General features: G+C 37.5%; 1 protein-coding gene across 9 annotated transcripts in view; it reads right to left on the bottom strand.

Annotated features, from left to right (window-relative positions):
* The window catches only part of EYA4 (EYA transcriptional coactivator and phosphatase 4), a 358,775-nt gene that overhangs the window by 144,503 nt on the left and 195,072 nt on the right, over positions 1 to 19,200 (bottom strand). For all 9 annotated transcript variants that reach the window (XM_055535668.1, XM_055535669.1, XM_055535670.1 and 6 more), the window contains one exon: positions 11,211 to 11,260. In XM_055535668.1, coding sequence (XP_055391643.1) covers positions 11,211 to 11,260 — 50 coding nt within the window. The remainder of the gene's footprint in view (positions 1 to 11,210; positions 11,261 to 19,200) is intronic.

The raw sequence follows: 19,200 nt of genomic DNA, 5'->3' as shown, positions 1-19,200 counted from the left end.
TCTGCACTGTCCTTCTGAGTGAGTTTGTTTCCCTGCATGCATGGCTACAACAATATCACTTCATGTAATAAGGTTGTATGTGTTCTTGAAAAGATGGTATTATTTTTGAGAAGTATGGAATTTCTACAAACTAATCACATGACAGAATGCAACAGACAAGCTCTTATTTAAGTCAAGCCTATAGAACAGAATATTTAAATCAACAGCACAATTAGAAGGAAGTCCCTTTGTATAGAAGTAATTCTAAAATGTGTTATGATGATAAACACAATTTAACTTTTACCTAAAGAATCAAGGTGAGCAACTAATGAGAGTCATTAGACTGTACTAAGGGTTGCCCTCAGACATTTCTAATGCATACCGGGCTTCTAGCACTATGCCACAACATCCCACATGATTAAGCTTTTTGCATTCTTACATTTATGCTTCATTATTTTTCTGTTCTTTTTATGTCATACTGTCACTTGTCAATACTATCACTATGACTATTTGTAATAGGACCAGTTGTTTAAATTCACCTAATATGTAGTAGGTACTTCTTTAAGTGTCTTCCCTACATTGCTTCATTTAGGCCTTAAAAGAACCCCATGGGAGAATGGTATATTCCCATTTTACACATAAGGATATCTGAGGCACAGAGAAGTAAAGTAGTTTGCAACAAGGCCAAACAGCTGGAATCTGAACTCAGACAGTCTACCATATTTGCTTAGTATGTCAAGTGAGCAGGGCCACATCCACCTTATTATGGTATAAGTCTGAAAAAACCTGGGCTTCCCAAGTGGCACAGTGGTTAAAAATCCCCCTGCAACGCAGGAGACACAAGAGATGTGGGTTCGATCCCTAAATCAGGAAGATCCCCTGGAGTAGCAAATGGCAACCCATTCTGGTATTCTTTCCTGGAAAATCCCATGGACAGAGGAGCCTGGTGGGCTACAGTCCATAGGGCTGCAAAGAGTTGGACATGACTGAGCAGAGCACACACTTGAAAACTAGAGAGGTATATAGTATAAGAGAACATACACTCCAAGACAGCATCAGAGAGAAGCAAGCATGTAAGTTTGGGGGAATCAACTCTTGGACACCTAGCTCTATCAACAGGCTTTTTTCTTTCTCTGTAGTTCACAAGTATGCCTGTGTAGGTCAAATCTGTTGGATAACTGAGTGTGGCAAGTTTCCTGAGCTTTGAAAATTAATTATAATTACAACAAAAACATTTTATAATATAAACATTTATGTTTATCTGAGGTTGGATATTTTTCCATTAGAAATTTACTTTTTTAGGAAGAGCAGAGTTTAATTTTGGTTACATGAACATTAAGAATATAAAGACAGTTATTTGGCACAGTAAGCATGCCAGAAAGACATCAAGTATCAGGTGATAGAAATTCATAAACACATGAACAAAGAATTCATTCATCCTTTGGCTTACTGAAAAGCAAATGAGAACATTGTGTAGGTTGCTAAGACAACTGAGATGTGATGATTAAATGTGAGATAATGAGCAGAATCTCTGTACCTTTACGACTCAAATTTTTAGAATCTTTACTAAGCTCTAATCTATATTTATGGCTGAAACTTTAACAGCATTTCTTAAACAAAAAAGAAAGAAAGAAACCAAACAGGCTTCAGGCTTTTGAAGACGCTTGAAGTCTTCAGATCAGAAGAGAGCGCTGGTATTAGAGAATGTGTGTGGTGTGGCAAAGAGAGGCATTCCTGGCTGGGGATCAGCCCCACCTTGTAGCAATGATGGATGAGGTGCTTGCCAGAAACTATTACCGATGAGTCAAGAAAAAATATTTGCAACTGATTTATGTAAATTCCAAGTAAATATTTTCAAAAATACGGGAAAGACTAGAAATAGTTGCTTTTTTTAGAATGTGGCTATTTCAAATTTGAAACCCTGAGCTCTCTGTTTTGGCTACACTGTTCTAGCTGTTGCTTGAATGTGCCAGACAGGCGTCCATGGAAGGGCCTATGTGTTGCTCAACCCGAAGGGAGTGCACTTTCCCCCGCTTTCTTCTTGACTTAACTTCAAATCTTTACTTTTAAGTATCATCCAACTGAAAATCACAATCTACTCCCCCAGTACTCCCCATCTCCCCTTTTATCACTAGAACTAATCGCTTTCTAAGATACTCCCCTGTTACGTATGCTTCTATTTTGTCACTGAAGTATCTCAAACCTTCAAACCAGTGCCTGACACACAGTTGATACCCAATAAACGATAACTTGAAGGGCAAGAATAAATGTTCCTATAATTGAACTGCTGAAAAGAAAACTAAGGTCCTCTAGTTTGTTCTCATTTTAAGTTGAACCAATATAACAGGACCCTCAATGCTTCTACTCACGTTGAATAACAATTTTAATTATTACTGTGATGCAAAGTAATGCCTTATCTTAGCTCCTCTGATCTTCTGGATAAAAGTCACTAAACAAATGCTACTTTATGTGATGTGTTACTCTGACTAAATTAATTCAAAGCAGCTCACAGTCTCCAGAAAGACTGCTTTAGATTATTAACCATAAAGACTTCAGAGGAACTCAGTTTACTGTAGAAGTGACTGGCCAGGAAGATAGCCATTCTCTGGAAGTCATCACTAATACATGCCGGGAAGTCAGGAGTTTTCTCATTTTGGGAGAATAATGCAGTTTGTTAGAAAGTAGAAGCCAGATTCCTTCCACTGCTACCATGTCTATTTCAAGTCAAATCTATTATTTTTTTTTCAAATCTATTATTTTATATTCTTAACACACACAAAAATACATGATGTAGACAATTTAGAAAATGTGTTTAAACCATGAAAAAAATTGTGTATAATGTCTTCTCCAAAATAACCACAATTTGCTAAGTGTCTCTCAGGTCTTTTAAGTAAGTTTCACTGTTGGTTCCCTTGCCTCCACGCACCTGTGCCATGACTGATCTGTCATTGCAAGAACATTTTAATAACATTATTACCTGATCAGAAATCCACTGGTGACCTCCTAATGCCTGAAAGGCAGGTGGCCAAAATTTCAAGTTTGGACTCCAACTGATTAATGGCTAGTGTATTTCTTTAGGTATGCTTGAGAGTTGGCTTCAAAAGAAAGGCAGTCCAAACCTAGACAGTCATTTTGGCAAAACTGCCCTCTGAAAAATAATTTAATTTGCAGGATGAAGTGCATTCATCTATTATCTAACAACTGGGTTAACCACACGAAATGGAGAAAGTGATTTATATTTGGATTGGTATTTGAGAGCAGAAAAGGAGATTGGGTTTAACTGGTCAACTTGAGGATAGGAGCAAGAAGTTTAAAAATTGGGAGCAGGGTTTATAAAAAGAGGTGAAAGGAACTCATCTTACTTTGAAGTCTGGTTGCCATTCCACATAATGCTCTCTTAAGAGATCTCTGCTTTGCAGATCATAGTTTGTAGATATCTGATATAAAATTGAGCTCCAAATCTCCATACTAGTGAAATAGATAACCAGTGAGTTATATGTAATCAGAGAAATGATACGTGCTGGATTAAAATGAAGGACTTGGGACAAGGGTGCTGGATGAAGTAGGTGGGTAGGAAAGAGATAGAAGGTTGAGGGCACTTGATCAAGTTGTCTGCTCAGCATCCTTTCCTTGGAAGTTGTTCTTACCACTGAGTCATATGCTCCCAGACGTGGCTCTGGAAAGCCACTCAGGTATCACTCTCTTTCCTGGAAATTCGGAAGAGAAATAAAGAAAAAGAGAGAGATTCTATTATATGGATACCTAAAGAGGTAAAAATTTAAAAATCAGAAAGAAGCAGTGTCACATGAATATTTTCCTCCTATTATAAGTCCAGGAGCAAAAATAAGACAGAGCAGCCAATGGGCATAAACAGAGAGAAAGACACTGAAGCAGCCAAGTAGTAAGGACACAGTGGATTAGAGATAAACAAAAAGTCAGTCCCTGGTTCCCAGACCTTATGAGACCCAGCAAGCCCTATCTTCTCAATTTATCTAAGATATTATACTCCTGTTTAAAATCAGAGCAAAACAACAAAAACCTCCCCTTTTCCACCTAAACTGGTTCACACTAATAGCTGCAACTAACAAAGGTCCTAACTAAAATAACTAGGAATCCCAGCCAATCACAATCTATGCAAATTTACCTATTTTCCAATCTCATCAACTATTTCTCCACATAAATAAAATCAAGACTAGTCACCAACCATCCATAAAAGGTACCTTTCATTTCAGTTTCTAGTTCTTTCCCTCACTCTTAACCTTACTGTGGTTTCTCTTTCCCCCATTTCTTCGAATCTTATCTGTCCTCTGATACCCAGCTGTTGCCCTAAATATTCCATTCAACTCTTCCTAACCACTTTAGTCCACAGTGTTCAGCACTCAGGCTATACTCTGGTGTACCATTCTCAACCATTCCTCAATGAAATGAGCTCATCTGTAGGATGAGCAGGGAAGTACTGTCCTACACAGATGCTCTTGGGTAACTGCCCAGTACACAAATAGCATATTTTACTCTTATGTCTATGCAGGAAATGGTGACAGGAGAAGGGACTGAAAATCAAGGTACCTAAGCAACTGGCATATATATTTTTTTTTTTCTGGAATTTCATGTACTCGTCTGTCAATCTGGAACTAAAGGATGAAAATTAAGTGGAATCAATGAATATCTAGCACACCAGAATAAGGGCACAAGGAAAGTGAGTAACAGGTAGCCCAGGTAATCCTTGACATCTTATGGACAGCAAATTGGCATGAATAGTATATGTCCTTATTTTTAAAGTCTTGCCCACAATTTCACTTTGAAGGTTATTGGTTCATGCTTCTATGTATACTCTGAATATCTACTAAATACTGTCTGTCAGATTAATGACTAATGCCATATGGAAAGTGTATTATTTAAGAAGGGCTTGTCCAAAAATTCCACAGACTAGAAAGGCAAGGTTGATATCCAATGAAGCCACAGAGGATTTGTTGTGTTAGTTCAGAGGTGAGATGACAGAAGCTTGAACTTTCTTAGTGGCAGTGATCAGGGGCAGGGCCAGGGAAAAGTGAATTTCAATACACAGTTTGATGACCAACAGGATTTGGGAAAGGAAAGAAAGAAATAAGGCTTATTCTGAAGTTCTGAGGCAGGACAACTGAGAGCATTATCACTAGACAGAAAAGATGCTGGGGGAGGAAAAGTAAATATTACGATTCTGTTCAAAGGGAGTTTGAGATGCTGGGAGAAATCCCTAATAAAATTGCATTAGGAGTTTGTATCTCTCCCAGGAGAGACTGCATGCTGATTGTGTATATTTGGAAGTTATCCAGGGAGTGCTAGTGGTAAAGAAATTCGACTGCCAGTGCAGGAGACACAAGAGATGAGGGTTCAATCCCTGGGTCAGGAAGATCCCCTGGAGTAGGGAATAGCAACCCCCTCCAATATTCTTGCCTGGGAAATCCCATGGACAGAGGAGCCTGGTGGGTTACAGTCCATGAGGCTGCAGAGTCAGATAAGACTAAGCACTGAGCACATTCACTTAGCAGGTATGTATTGAAGATCTGCTATACGTCAGGCCCTGCACTGTACCCTAATGTTACGATGGGGAGCAAAAGAAAGCAGAGATGATCGCTCATTTTGTAGAGTTTATAGTGTAGTGCATGAGGCAGGCATTAATCAAAGTAGGCTACTTCGAAGGAGAAGCAGATGAGGCCATGAGGCCCTATGGCAGTAGGACCAGAGGCAGCTGGCTGGCCAGCAAAGGCTTCCCTAAGAAAGCAGCAGTGCACAGAGAGAAACACCAGAAGGATGAGTTGAAATTCAGTAGGTGAGCAAAGCTGGGGGCAGGGGGTTCTAGTTAAAGAAGGGAAGAAATGACCCAGCCTCTGGAAGGAGAAGCTTGGCATCTGTAAATGTAGATCTTCTGACAGAGGAAGCCTGAATGACACTGAGACTAGAGTCATAGGAAGTGGCCAGAGCATTCTAGACATTATGGGCTATGTCAAGAGTTGTCAACAGAGACTGTATGTGAAAAAAAATGAAATGGAAGGAAAGCAAAAAATGATCAAGAATAGACTCTCAAGATCTGAAGATAGTCAATAATGTAACTAAGTCCAAGAAACGGTTAAATAATTTCATGAACTATACAGCTAGTTGTGTTACTGCAAGAATCTGAGTTTACTGGAACTACATTATGAAAATTTGAGGAAATGCAACCTGGTATTAACAATTTTTGATGCTTCTTAGAGACAGAATATGAGGCTAGATGCCCCTCTGATTTGACACAGTGAAATACAATGTGCATATTCAGCAAAGAGCCCTCAGCTTTCCCTGCTATGAAAAAATATAACATTTAATTTTTTTGACAGGCAATTATATACAGATAAACATTTCAGACTTCTGGAATTATTGCAATAATTATTTTACTAGAAAATAATCATGTATAACTTAATACCTTTAAATATAACATTGTCAAATCATAACTATTTACATAAGATGAATTAGTTGCAGTTTTTAAGCTTTTAAAACATAGGCATCAAATAGCTAAACTTCCTGAGGTTCACTTAAATATTATGATATTAAACTGAGACTAATTCTGAAGCTTTGTTGAAAGCTGGAGAGTTGTTCTGCCTTTCTCTTGATAATTGTAGTTAGTATTGACTAGGGAACCCTCCCCATTACACAGAGTCTTTTGTCATTCACCATGTGCAAAAACTATCTTAGCTATCCATACCATAAGTACTTCCTATGTATATACTTTAATATTCTCCTTTAGATCTCTTTACTATAATCTACTGGCAATACTGTAGCCACAATGAAAACAAAAATAGGAAAAGAACTGGTATAATTCCTAGAAGTCACTTCAGAGCTCAATTTCACCAAAATTTTTATTTCCATGTATTCCTTAATTAACAAAACAAGTACAAAACAAAACTGCCTGATTTGAGTTTTATTTCCTTTCTAAGCTCTTGATCTCTTCTTGGTGAAAATGCTCTACTAGTTAGAGCCCAAAAAGGAAAAAGTGAAGAGAAACAGAAGTTCAACAGAGATATTGTTTGGGTATTATGGGAACTATTTTAACATAAAGGCAGTCTAAGATATTTGCCAAGAATGAAATAAATTACTTCACCTCATAAGACAAATGAAAGGTAGATGAGCTAAAAAACAGGTGAAGCTCATAGAACATTCTAACTTCACTCATCTAGGTGATATCTATTACATTAAAATTAAACAAAAACCATGTATGTTTAGGGATGGCTCATGTAAGACACAAATCTTCAAAAAGTCACCATGAACATAGAAAAAAATCAACATAAAAATGACACATCAGATTTTGTTTTAAATGGTCTGTCTGCTGCCGCCAAGTCGCTTCAGTCGTGTCCGACTCTGTGCAACCCCACGGACTGCAGCCTACCAGGCTTCTCTGTCCATGGGATTCTCCAGGCAAGAACACTGGAGTGGGTTGCCATTTCCTTCTCCAATGCATGAAAGTGGAAAGTGAAAGTGAAGTCACTGAGTCGTGTCTGACTCTTAGGGACCCCATGGACTGCAGCCTACCAGGCTCCTCCATCCATGGGATTTTCTGGGCAAGAGTACTGGAGTGGGGTGCCATTGCCTTCTCCATGGTCTGTCTAGTAAGACTTAATTTTAGGGTAAGATAAAGCATGAGAAATAAAACTTTTAGTTTTCTCAGAACCCATTTTAAGGTTAACATGAGTTTTAGGAACAAAGGCCAACACTACATTCTCAACATTGTTATGACACAGAGGAAAGTGAAAAAAAAAAAAAAGTACATTTAAGGAATGTCAGTTCTTCTATGAAGCACATTCTGTCGCTTTCCACGTACCACCGAGTTCAACACAGTATTATGAAACTGAACAAATACTGACCTCTGACTTCCAGTATACATACATAATGTTCTTTCTAAGAAGACATTTTACCTTCCTGATACTGCATGGGTTTGTAAACTCTCTTTTTACTAATCTACTAGTCACATTGGCAGCTCAAGACTCTATTTCCAAAAGAGGAATTAAGGCCAAGCAAGACAAAGAATTTGCTGATACACATATGTCACTCCAAGAATTTCCCTGACAAAGTCTCCACGCCCAATTTAATTACTTCCCTACTGTAAAAACACTTTCCATCTGCATTTATTCTAATCTTTTCAAATCCAAAACCAACACACTATAAAGCTAGCTAAATAAATGAATGATATTAGCTTTAGGTTCCAAGACAGGGAGCATTTTATAAGGCAGTGGGTCTCCAGCTCCCATGCATTTTATGCTGATACAGTATTTCATTTTGAGCTCAGTTCTTTGTTTTAGATTTGTTTAGAATAGAATTACTTAGCCCCAGTCCTTAAATCTCTCTCTCTTTCTCTCTCTCACACACACACAGGGAAGGGAAGGAGTTGGGGGGAGAGAGAACATGAATGTCTGTGGTTCTTAATAAGCAAAAAGAATGTACCCGTACATGTATACACTAAAGTAATGCTGTCCAGTGTCTATAATAAAAGCATTTTCATGTAGTTTTTTTTTTTTTTCAGTTGTTCATAAAAACTGAACCTCAGTACATGCATATACTGAATACTATTTTTGGCCTCCCTTGACTTGTTGACTGTTCGCAAGTTATTGTATCCTTTCTGTGCACGATGTTCTTTAGCTCTTCTTTATTCTCTGGCCTTTCCATCTTGGGTTTTTATAAATAAGATTTGTTTTACTTGTTTATTTTTTATATCACTAAGCTTTAGTGCCCTTAGAAATTGATTTGCCTTAGGTGGTGTGGTGGTGAAGAATCCACCTGCCAATGCAGGACACACAGGTTTGATCCCTCTAGAGTAGGACATGGCAACCCACTCCAATATTCTTGCCTAGAAAAACCCTATGGACAGAGGAGTCTGGTGGGCTACAGCCCATGGGGGTCACAAAGAGTCAGGCACAAATGAACATGCATACATGGAAAGGATTCATATATTGCAGATTAGAAAACTTTTATGAGCAGCTAATCCATGGCAACTAAATAGTAGTTTATAAGAAGTCATTTTTCAATTAATATATATTGTATAATAATATATAATAAAATGTATTTAAAATAATCTATTAAACATAACTTATTTACAATAAATGTAAAATTGTATTTTTAAGGCTATATGGGCTGGGATTTCCTAGATAAGAGAATGATCTAGTTCCAGGTTTAAATACATTGAAATCTGAACTCTGTCTTCTTGAACTTATTGATATAAACTGTAAACACTGAATCAGTTTAGTGACTTTCTGCTTGTTTAAAATTTATTAATGTACCGCACTATTTGTTCAAAACTCTTGAGTGGCCTTAAAAATTAAAAAAAATTGATATACAATATTAATAAAAATAATAATTATGTTGTTCTGTTTTCCCTACTACCCATCAAGACCAGCAGCTTGCAAAGACTATCTAATTAGCTAAATAACAAGTCATAGATGGATTTCTCATAGACGTCAGCAAAATGGTCAGGAAGGAAACATCCACAAGCAATAGAGCTTGAGTTTCCTCTCTCCATATGTCCTGGAATTGCTCTACTTTGTAAGAAAAAATTTAATAGTTCACCCATTTCCTAATGTTCCAATAAACGAAAACTATTTGGTTCTATATTGATACCTAATCATAAAAGACAAAAACACATACAATCATTTCACTATCTATCTGTAATATATATAGGAATTAATTACAGGAATATCATATTACATAAGAACAAAGATTTACTCAAACTGTAAATGGACTGTATATAGTATATATTTGCCTTCTAAAAGGAAAATATGATGGTCATTAACATTATACCTAGATCTGTATTGTTTTACTGTACCAAGAAAATCATTATATACATCATAGGCTGGAATGAGTAGGACAAAATAAACTAGACTCATTTCATCATTAAACACAAATTTGTTAACGCAATAAGTTGAGTTATACCATTAATATTAGGTTGGCAAAATATTTCGCTCAGGTTTTTCTGTGATGGTATGAAAGACCTGAACAGACTTTTTGGACAACCCAATATTACTATATGAAGGGTGTGTGTGTGTACGTGTTCAGTCATGTTCAACTCTTTGTGACCCCATGGACTACAGCCTGCCAAGCTCCTCTGTCCATGGAATTTTCCAAGCAAGACTACTGGAGTGGGTTGCCACGCCCTCTTTCAGGGGATCTTCCTGACCCAGGAATCAAACCTGAATCTCTTGTGTCTCCAACACTGGCAGATGAATTCTTTACCGCTAGTGCCACCTGATTACTATTGTAATAGTATTTAAAATACTTTTACTGACTTTTAAAATTGAGGCCTAGATTTTTAGACAAAAACAGTGAAAATGTATAGGCCTAAAAATGTCTGTTGTGCACCTGGTCTAGGCACAAACAACTAAATGGTGCCCAAGTCCTGTATGTAGTGGTCTGATCACTTTAATTCATCATTTCTTCAGGCTTTATATAAACATAAAAAGAATATCAGGGCTTCCCTGATAGCTCAGCTGGTAAAGAATCTGCCTCCAATGCAGGAGACCCCACTTCAATTCCTGGGTCAGGAAGATCCCCTAGAGAAGAGATAGACTACCCACTCCAGTATTCTTGGGCTTCCCTGGTGGCTCAGGTGGTAAAGAATTCGCCTGCACTGTGGGAGACCTGAGTTTGATCCCTGGGTTGGGAAGATCCCCTGGAGGAGGGCATGGCAACCCACTCCAGTATTCTTGCTTGGAGAATTCCAGTGGACAGAGGGATCTGGTGGGCTACAGTACACAGGGTCGCAAGGAGTCAGACATGAATGAAGTAACTAAGCGCAAAGAGAATGCCAAGTTAATTTTGGTTGTTCCAACTTGATGAAATTCTCAAAATCTAGCAACATTTGATTGAAAAAAAAGGTAGATCTTCAATAAACAGATTTAAAAGGTATTAAGTTTCTGGAAAAATTTCAGATGTGAATACATTATAAGAAGAGAATAGAAAGAAAATTGAGGATGAACTTAAATAGAATGTGAATATATTTTCAAGTATTCCTAGAGATGTTTCCACTATTGTTCTTTAAAGTTAAATCCCATCAGTGCCCTTTTATTAAATATCACGAGTAATGACATCCCAGCCAGTCTAATGTATGATTTCCATACAGATAGGTTCTTAAACCCCATGTTTTACATCACAGCTGTATCTGGAGTATAACGTCATATTAGTTCTCCAAAGCTGCAATTTTTCTTAGTGAAGTCTTGGCCTCTGTTTTACTGTACCTGGAATTCTGGGCTTCGGGAACATCTGATTCTGTGCACGTTTTCTTTACCTGTAAGAAAAGAGCACTAGTTAGTCTCATATGAAAAAAGAACTTCCTCATTCAGTTTCATACACTTGCTAAACTTAAAGTGGATACAGCTCTACTCACCAGGATCTCTATAAAATACTCCCCACATTTTACAGCAGCAGCATGCAGTATTAAATAGTGTATTTCATTATTATCCCATGAACAGCTGCCAAAGTCACTTCCCTAGACTCCATTAGTATGTAAAATGTTCAGCTGAAATAGCTTGGGACTTGCTTAAGTCGGAACAAAGAAACCAAAGAACCAGGTTTCCCACTTAGGAATTGGAAAGCCATACAGTTCTCAATTCACTAAGAAATGTTTTTCCAATTGATACTGCTTCTGTCTCCTACTAAAGTGCACAATAATAAACACCAGGTTCTGGGGGCAAAGCATAGTGTTCGCTAAACCATTCACATATTAATTTTCATTTTCCCAATCCAGTGGCTGTATGTTTTATATATTTCTCAGCATATCAATTAAGTTTCAGCATTGCTCACACACTTCTCATATATATTTGAAGTATACTTTGCAGACTATATTTCAACTTTGTGGCTTTTAACCCACACAAGGTAAAGGATGAGAAAAAAAAAAAAAACTTTTGCTTTTAGTATATGCTATCCAATTCTGGTCAAGTCTGTGGTATATCCTCTAAAATAAGGTAAAGCACACATCCATTGCCTTTCACACTTTAACTTCAAGCACAGATACTATGTCTGACTTATCATGGTTTTAATGGGTACATTATTTGCAAAGTAAAGGCCATTTCAAAACTTTCTTAGTTAATATGGAATGCAAACAAGATACATTAATTACCAAATACATAGTCACACAGTCTGGGTGTTTACATTCCCATGGTCTATTTATGCAGCCTATAGAATCCAAGGCACTTTAACTTCTAATATGCAGCTTGGAAGTGAAAAAAAGTCTACTGGATATATGCCATGAGCATACAACATGAATGTGAGCTGTGATACAAGTGGTATTTCTTAAGAGTAGGTTTTGAATTTTAAAAATACAGCATTTTCTTTCCAGCTCACAAATGTTTTCAAGTATTCCTAGAGATGTTTCCACTATTGTTCTTTAAAACTAACTTCTATCAGTGTCCTTTTGTTAAATATTATGAATAATGACATCCCAGCCAGTCTAATGTGTGATTTCCATACAGATAAGTTCTTGAACTCCATGTTTTACAACACAGTTGTATCTGGCATGTAATGTCTTATTAGTTCTCCAAAGTTACAATTTTTTTCTTAGTGAAGTCTTGGCTCTTAGTGAAGTGAAATCTTATTTCCTCCCTCATCTCAGAAGAATGCATTTAAAAAAAAAAAAAAACCCTACACTTTCAAAAATTGGTGTCTTTGCTTTCAATTCTGGGTCTAGATATTTTATAATCAGGGGAATCAATTATTTGCTTGATTAACTTTACTCTCTTCTGCATCTGGAGTATACATTCACACAGTATGAAAATAAAACTGATCAGCAAAGAGATTATCATTCTTACCCTATTATGTAACATCTATGCTCTCAATACAGAGCTCAACACCATGAGATGGAAGGGCGAAGAAATATTTTTGAGTAATTAGTTTTAAAAAAAAAAGAAAGAAAAAGGAACACCTTTCTTAAAAATGTAAATGTAACATCCACTATGAAACCCACGAAAGTCTTATGTCCATGAACAATTCCAAGAAAAATAAGAACCAAAAGGGAAGGATATGATATTAAAACCCTTCTTTCCTATGATTCATCACCTGAAATTATATGAACTGCCCAATGAATATGTAGAAATCACACTGAAGTGAATGTTAGTTTTTGAAAGACTATGATAACTTGAGTTTGGGACTAATTAAAGAAGCTCCAGATCACACAAGCAAACTAGACAGACATTCTCAAACAAGAGTTAGAATGAGACAACCTTCCTGTGGTTTAAAACAACAAAGCTTTTAAAGAAATATTTAAACCAATGGCTTTACAAAGCATCTTTATTTAAATAATTAACCAGAAAGTTAGCATTATTTTAATTTATTCTCAATGTATTAATTGCAATGCCAGAGAACACATCTACTGATTACTATCTATGTATGCACAGTTCTAGTTGTTGTCATTGTTGTTTAGTCACTAAGTCATATCTGCCTCTTTTGTGACTCTATGGACTGCAACCCTACAGGCTCCTCTTTCCATGGGATTTTACAGACAAGAATACTAAAGTGGGTAGCCATGCCCTTCTTCGGGGGATCTTCCTGACCCAGGGGTCAAAGTCCCATCTCTCATCTCCTATATTGCAAGTGGGTTCATTACCACTGATCCACCAAGGAAACACAATGATTAATAAGTATGTGATGAAAGACTGAAGTCGATATATTCTTTTAGATACTGTTAGAGTTTTGCACTCTTCAAAGTAATTCTTTTTATAGGCTTTATTCATTTGTTAATGGTGAAATGAGGCAAGAATAATATTTAGGATACCATGACTACTACAGGAGAGTTTATACAGTGTTATCCATGTTCAGAGGTCAATCTACCCCAGCCAAAGGAAGAGAGGATGGCAACAAAGGATGTGATTTCTGAACTAAGTTTTAACATGTTATTGACTGTTTTGCAGAAACTCATGCCTATGGGCCACAATATGTAAGAAAGTAAAAGTGAAATTTGCTCAGTCGTGTCCAACTCTTTGCGACCCCATGGACTATATAGTCCATGGAATTCTCCAGGCCAGAATACTGGAGTGGGTAGCCTTTCCCTTCTCCAGGGGATCTTCCCAACCCAGGGATCGAACCCAGGTCTCCCACACTGCAGGCGGATTCTTTACCAGCTGAGCCACAAGGGAAGCCCATATGTCTCCAGTCAATAATGTGTTAAAGGACATAGGTTTCAAAGACTAAATCTGGAAAAAGGTAGGTACTTCAACATCATGGGGTTTGTCAGAGAAATCATATTATGAAAGCCTTATAAATGATGAAGACTTTGGAATTTAATATTTGGACAATGAAGACCATTGAAGGATTTTAAAAAACAGACTGGGTAGAGATGGTTCATAAGACAGTGTAGAAGGGGTCAGGCTGAGGACTGAAAGACAGATATGAGTTTAATGCAACAAGAGAAAAAGTACACATTCCACAAAAGCAGATGCAGTATTGATGGTGTATATCACTAATCCCCAGCTTTGAACAGATGCTCCTTGCTTTGGTCTGAATGTTTGTGCCTGTTAAGAATTCATTTGCAAAATCCTAACCCCTTCAAATCAGGAAGTGAGCCATTTGGGAGGTGCTTAGACCCTGAAAATGAAGGCTTTCCAAATGCTATTAACTCTCTTAAGAAAGAGACTCCACAGAGCTTCCTATCCCTTCTACCATGTGAGGAAACAATGAGAAGTCACTGGCTTTGAATCAGGAGGTGGGCTGTCATCACATAAAACCATGCTGGAGCCACCATCCTGGACTTCCCAGCCTCCAGAACTAAGAGAAACAAATATCTGTTTTTATAAACTGAAATATCTCATTATAGCAGCCCAAATGGATTAAGACAGTCCCCAAATACTAGCTCAGTAAGTGAATCATAGGCTTGGATTACTGTGATATTGAATGGTTTGCCTTGGAAACGAACACAGATAATTCTGTCATTTTTGAGACTGTATCCAATCACTGCATTTCAGACTCTTGTTGACTAGGATGGCTACTCCATTTCTTCTAAGAGATTCCTGCCCACAGTCGTAGATATAATGGTCATCTGAGTTAAATTCACCCATTCCAGTCCATTTTAGTTTGCTGATTCCTAGAATGTCAAAGTTCACTCTTGCCATCTCCTGTTTGATCACTTCCAATTTGTCTTGATTCATGGACCTAACATTCCAGGTTCCTATGCAATATTGCTCTTTACAGCATTGAACCTTGCTTCTGTCACCAGTCACATCCACAACTGGGTATTGTTTTTGCTTTGGCTCCATCCCTTTATTCTTTCTGGAGTTATTTCTCCACTGATCTCCAGTAGCATATTGGGCACTTACCAACCTGAGGAGTTCCTCTTTCAGTATCCTATCATTTTGCCTTTTCATGCTGTTCATTGGGTTCTCAAGGCAAGAATACTGAAGTGGTTTGCCATTCCTTTCTCCAGTGGACTACATTCTGTCAGACCTCTCCACCATGACCTGTCCGTCTTGGGTGACGCCACACGGCATAGCTTAGTTTCATTGAGTTAGACAAGGCTGTGGTCCGTGTGATCAGATTGGCTAGTTTTCTGTGATTATGGTTTCAGTGGGTCTGCCCTCTAATGCCCTCTCACAACACAGGACTGGAAAAGGTCGATTTTCATTCTAATCCCAAAGAAAAGCAATGCCAAAGAATGCTCAAACTACCACACAATAGCACTCATCTCACACGCTAGTAAAGTAATGCTCAAAATTCTCCAAGCCAGGCTTCAGCAATACGTGAACCATGAACTTCCAGATGTTCAGGCTGGTTTTAGAAAAGGCAGAGGAACCAGAGATCAAATGGCCAACATCTGCTGGATCATTGAAAAAGCAAGAGAGTTCCAGAAAAACATCTATTTCTGCTTTATTGACTATGCCAAAGCCTTTCACTGTGTGGATCACAACAAACTGTGGAAAATTCTAAAAGAGATGGGAATACCAGACCACCTGACCTGCCTCTTGAGAAACCTATATGCAAGTCAGGAAGCAACAGTTAGAATTGGACATGGAACAACAGGTTGGTTCCAAATAGGAAAAGGAGTACGTCAAGGCTGTATATTATCACTCTGCTTATTTAACTTACATGCAGAGTACATCATGAGAAATGCTGGACTGGAAGAAGCACAAGCCGGAATCAAGATTGCCGGGAGAAATATCAATAACCTCAGATATGCAGATGACACCACCCTTATGGCAGAAAGCAAAGAAGAACTAAAGAACCTCTTGATGAAAGTGAAAGAGGAGAGTGAAAAAGTTGGCTTAAAGCTCAACATTCAGAAAATGAAGATCATGGCATCTGGTCCCATCACTTCATGGGAAATAGAGGGGGAAACAGTGGAAACAGTGTCAGACTTTATTTTTGGGGGCTCCAAAATCACTGCAGATGGTGACTGCAGCCATGAAATTAAAAGATGCTTACTCCTTGGAAGGAAAGTTATGTCCAACCTAGATAGCATATTCAAAAGCAGAGACATTACTTTGCCAACAAAGGTCTGTCTAGTCAAGGCTATGGTTTTTCCAGTGGTCATGTATGGATGCGAGAGTTGGACTGTGAAGAAAGCTGAGAGCCAAAGAATTGATGCTTTTGAACTGTGGTGTTGGAGAAGACTCTGGAGAGTCCCTTGGACTGCAAGGAGATCCAACCAGTCCATCCTAAAGGAGACCAGTCCTGGGTGTTCATTGGAAGGACTGATGCTGAAGCTGAAACTCCAACACTTTGGCCACCTCATGCGAAGAGTTGACTCATTGGAAAAGACCCTGCTGCTTGGGAGGGATTGGGGGCAGGAGGAGAAGGGGATGACAGACGATGAGATGGCTGGATGGCATCACTGACTCGGACATGAGTTTGGGTAGACTCCGGGAGTTGGTGATGGACAGGGAGGCCTGGCGTGCTGCGATTCAAGGGGTCGCAAAGAGTTGGATACGACTGAGTGACTGAACTGAACTGAATTGAATTAGTCTATCAATGAGAGATAATGAAGATGTAAATTAAGACAGGAGTTATGGGGAGAGTTGAGAAAATATTTTCGACAGATATTTCAAAGACAAAAAAATGGCAGCATATTGTTACTGACTAAAAAAAAGTATAAAAGAGAATATGATCTGAATAAACACCACTGCTGACTCAATGGACACTAATCTGAGCAAACTCTGGGAAATAGTAAAGGACAGGGAAGCCACATGCTGCAGTCTATGGAGTCAAAAAGAGTCAGACACAACTCAGCGACTGAACAGCAACATGATGTGATCTTTTAATCTGTCCTTGAAAAAACATTGGTAATAACAAAGACCAAAAATGTTAACTTACGACTTCATTAAAATACTTCAAAACCCTATCTTTTTTCTGAATTGATGAAGAAAAGTTAGATAAATTATTAAGAAACTTATTTTGCAAATCCCAATTATGCAGAGCCACTACTCATGACCCATAGGAGCTCCAATCATGAAGAAAATTAAAAATAGAACTACCATATGATCCAGCAATCCCACTGTGAGAAATATGCCCAGAAAAAAATTTAATTCAAAAGATGCATGCACCTTTATGTTCACAGCAGCACTGTTCACAGTAGCCAAAAATGAAAACAACCTAAATGTCCATCAACAGATGAATGGATAAGAAGACATGTACGTATATACAACAGAATACTACTCAGCCATAAAAAAGAATGAAATAATGCCATTTGCCCTTTCATGGTCACAGTCTTGTCATAGTGAAGGGGCTTGCATAACTCAATGAAGCTATGAGCCATGCCAATTAGGGCCACTCAACATGGACGGGTCATAGCAAAGTCTGGGAAACAGTTGTTTGAGCAAACTCCAAGAGACAGTAGAGGGGAGAGCAGCCTAGTGTGCTGCAGTCCATGAGGCTGGCAAAGAGTCAGATGTGACTTAGTGACTAAACAACCACAATAATGCCATTTGCAGCAACATGGATATAACTAGAGATTATCATACTAAGTGAAGTAACTCAAAAGAGAAAGACAAGTGTCCCCCTTGGGATACAAAAAAAGAGAGAGAGAATACCATATGATATTACTTATATGTGGAACTAAAATATGGCCCAAATGAACCTATCTACAAAGAAAAACAAAGTCATAAACATGGAGAACAGACTTCTTGCCAAGGGGTAGGAAGGTAGGGAGCAGGATGGACTGGGAGTTTGGGATTGGTAGATGCAAACTATTACATTTAGAATGGATAAACAACAAGGTCCTCCTGTATAGCATGGAACTATATTCAATATCCTGTGATAAACCATAATGGAAAAGAATACAAAAAAAGAACATATATATGTGTATAACTGAGTCACTTTGCTGTACAGCAGAGATTGACACAACACACTATATCAACTATACTACAATAAAAAATAAATTAATAAAAATAAATTTTAAAAAACTTAGTATCTTCATCACGGAATTAGAAGCCAAATAGACAGTTTTACCTAAATTTAAACACACTGTCCTATTTAAGAGATCAATACTTCATTAAATGGTGACTGCTGAGATATACACACTATTAAAGATAGACTACTCTTACAAAATACATAGAATTTTGTCTTTAATGACTAATTTAGTTTCAAATTTATTTTGAATAAAGTTGAAAACAAGCAGGCCAAGAAACAAGACAGAATTTCATGCCCATAATTTAAATCCAAATCTCAGATTTTATAAGACACAGTAGGAAGTGAACAAAAGAATATGCCAAGAGAAATAAGACAAATAATATTAAAAGCACTTAATTGATGGCAAAAATGTGAATTTTAACCCTACTTAATGTTATAAAAGTACATGCAAAAATAAAAGTAAGATGAAAAATACTTAAAAGTTTAACTATTTCAAGAATACAACTATTAGTATGTAATGAAGATACAAATATCAAATGCTGAAATTTTTGAATGAATGAACAACAGCTGAAATATTTGAGTGTTTATTATATGCTGGGCAATGCTTAGGTTGTTACTAATTTTTACCCCAAGTCACAGATGATAATACTGAGAAATAGAAAGATTAATCTGCAAGCAAGTTACATAGTAAATTTCAAATCCAGATCTCTGAGGGCATTTTAACCACTAAATGTTAAAAACCTAAAATTCATAAACACATAAACTATATTATTTAAAATGAAGATCAAAACATTTTGATATTTAAAACTTCAATTTTTATTATATCATGCTGCTGCTAAGTCGTTTCAGTTGTGTCCGACTCTGTGCGACCTCATAGACGGCAGCCCACCAGGCTCC

Source organism: Bubalus kerabau, chromosome 9 (genome assembly GCF_029407905.1).
Source record: "Bubalus kerabau isolate K-KA32 ecotype Philippines breed swamp buffalo chromosome 9, PCC_UOA_SB_1v2, whole genome shotgun sequence".
Taxonomy (NCBI): Eukaryota; Metazoa; Chordata; class Mammalia; order Artiodactyla; family Bovidae; genus Bubalus; species Bubalus kerabau.
This window is presented reverse-complemented; position numbering and strand designations above follow the sequence as displayed.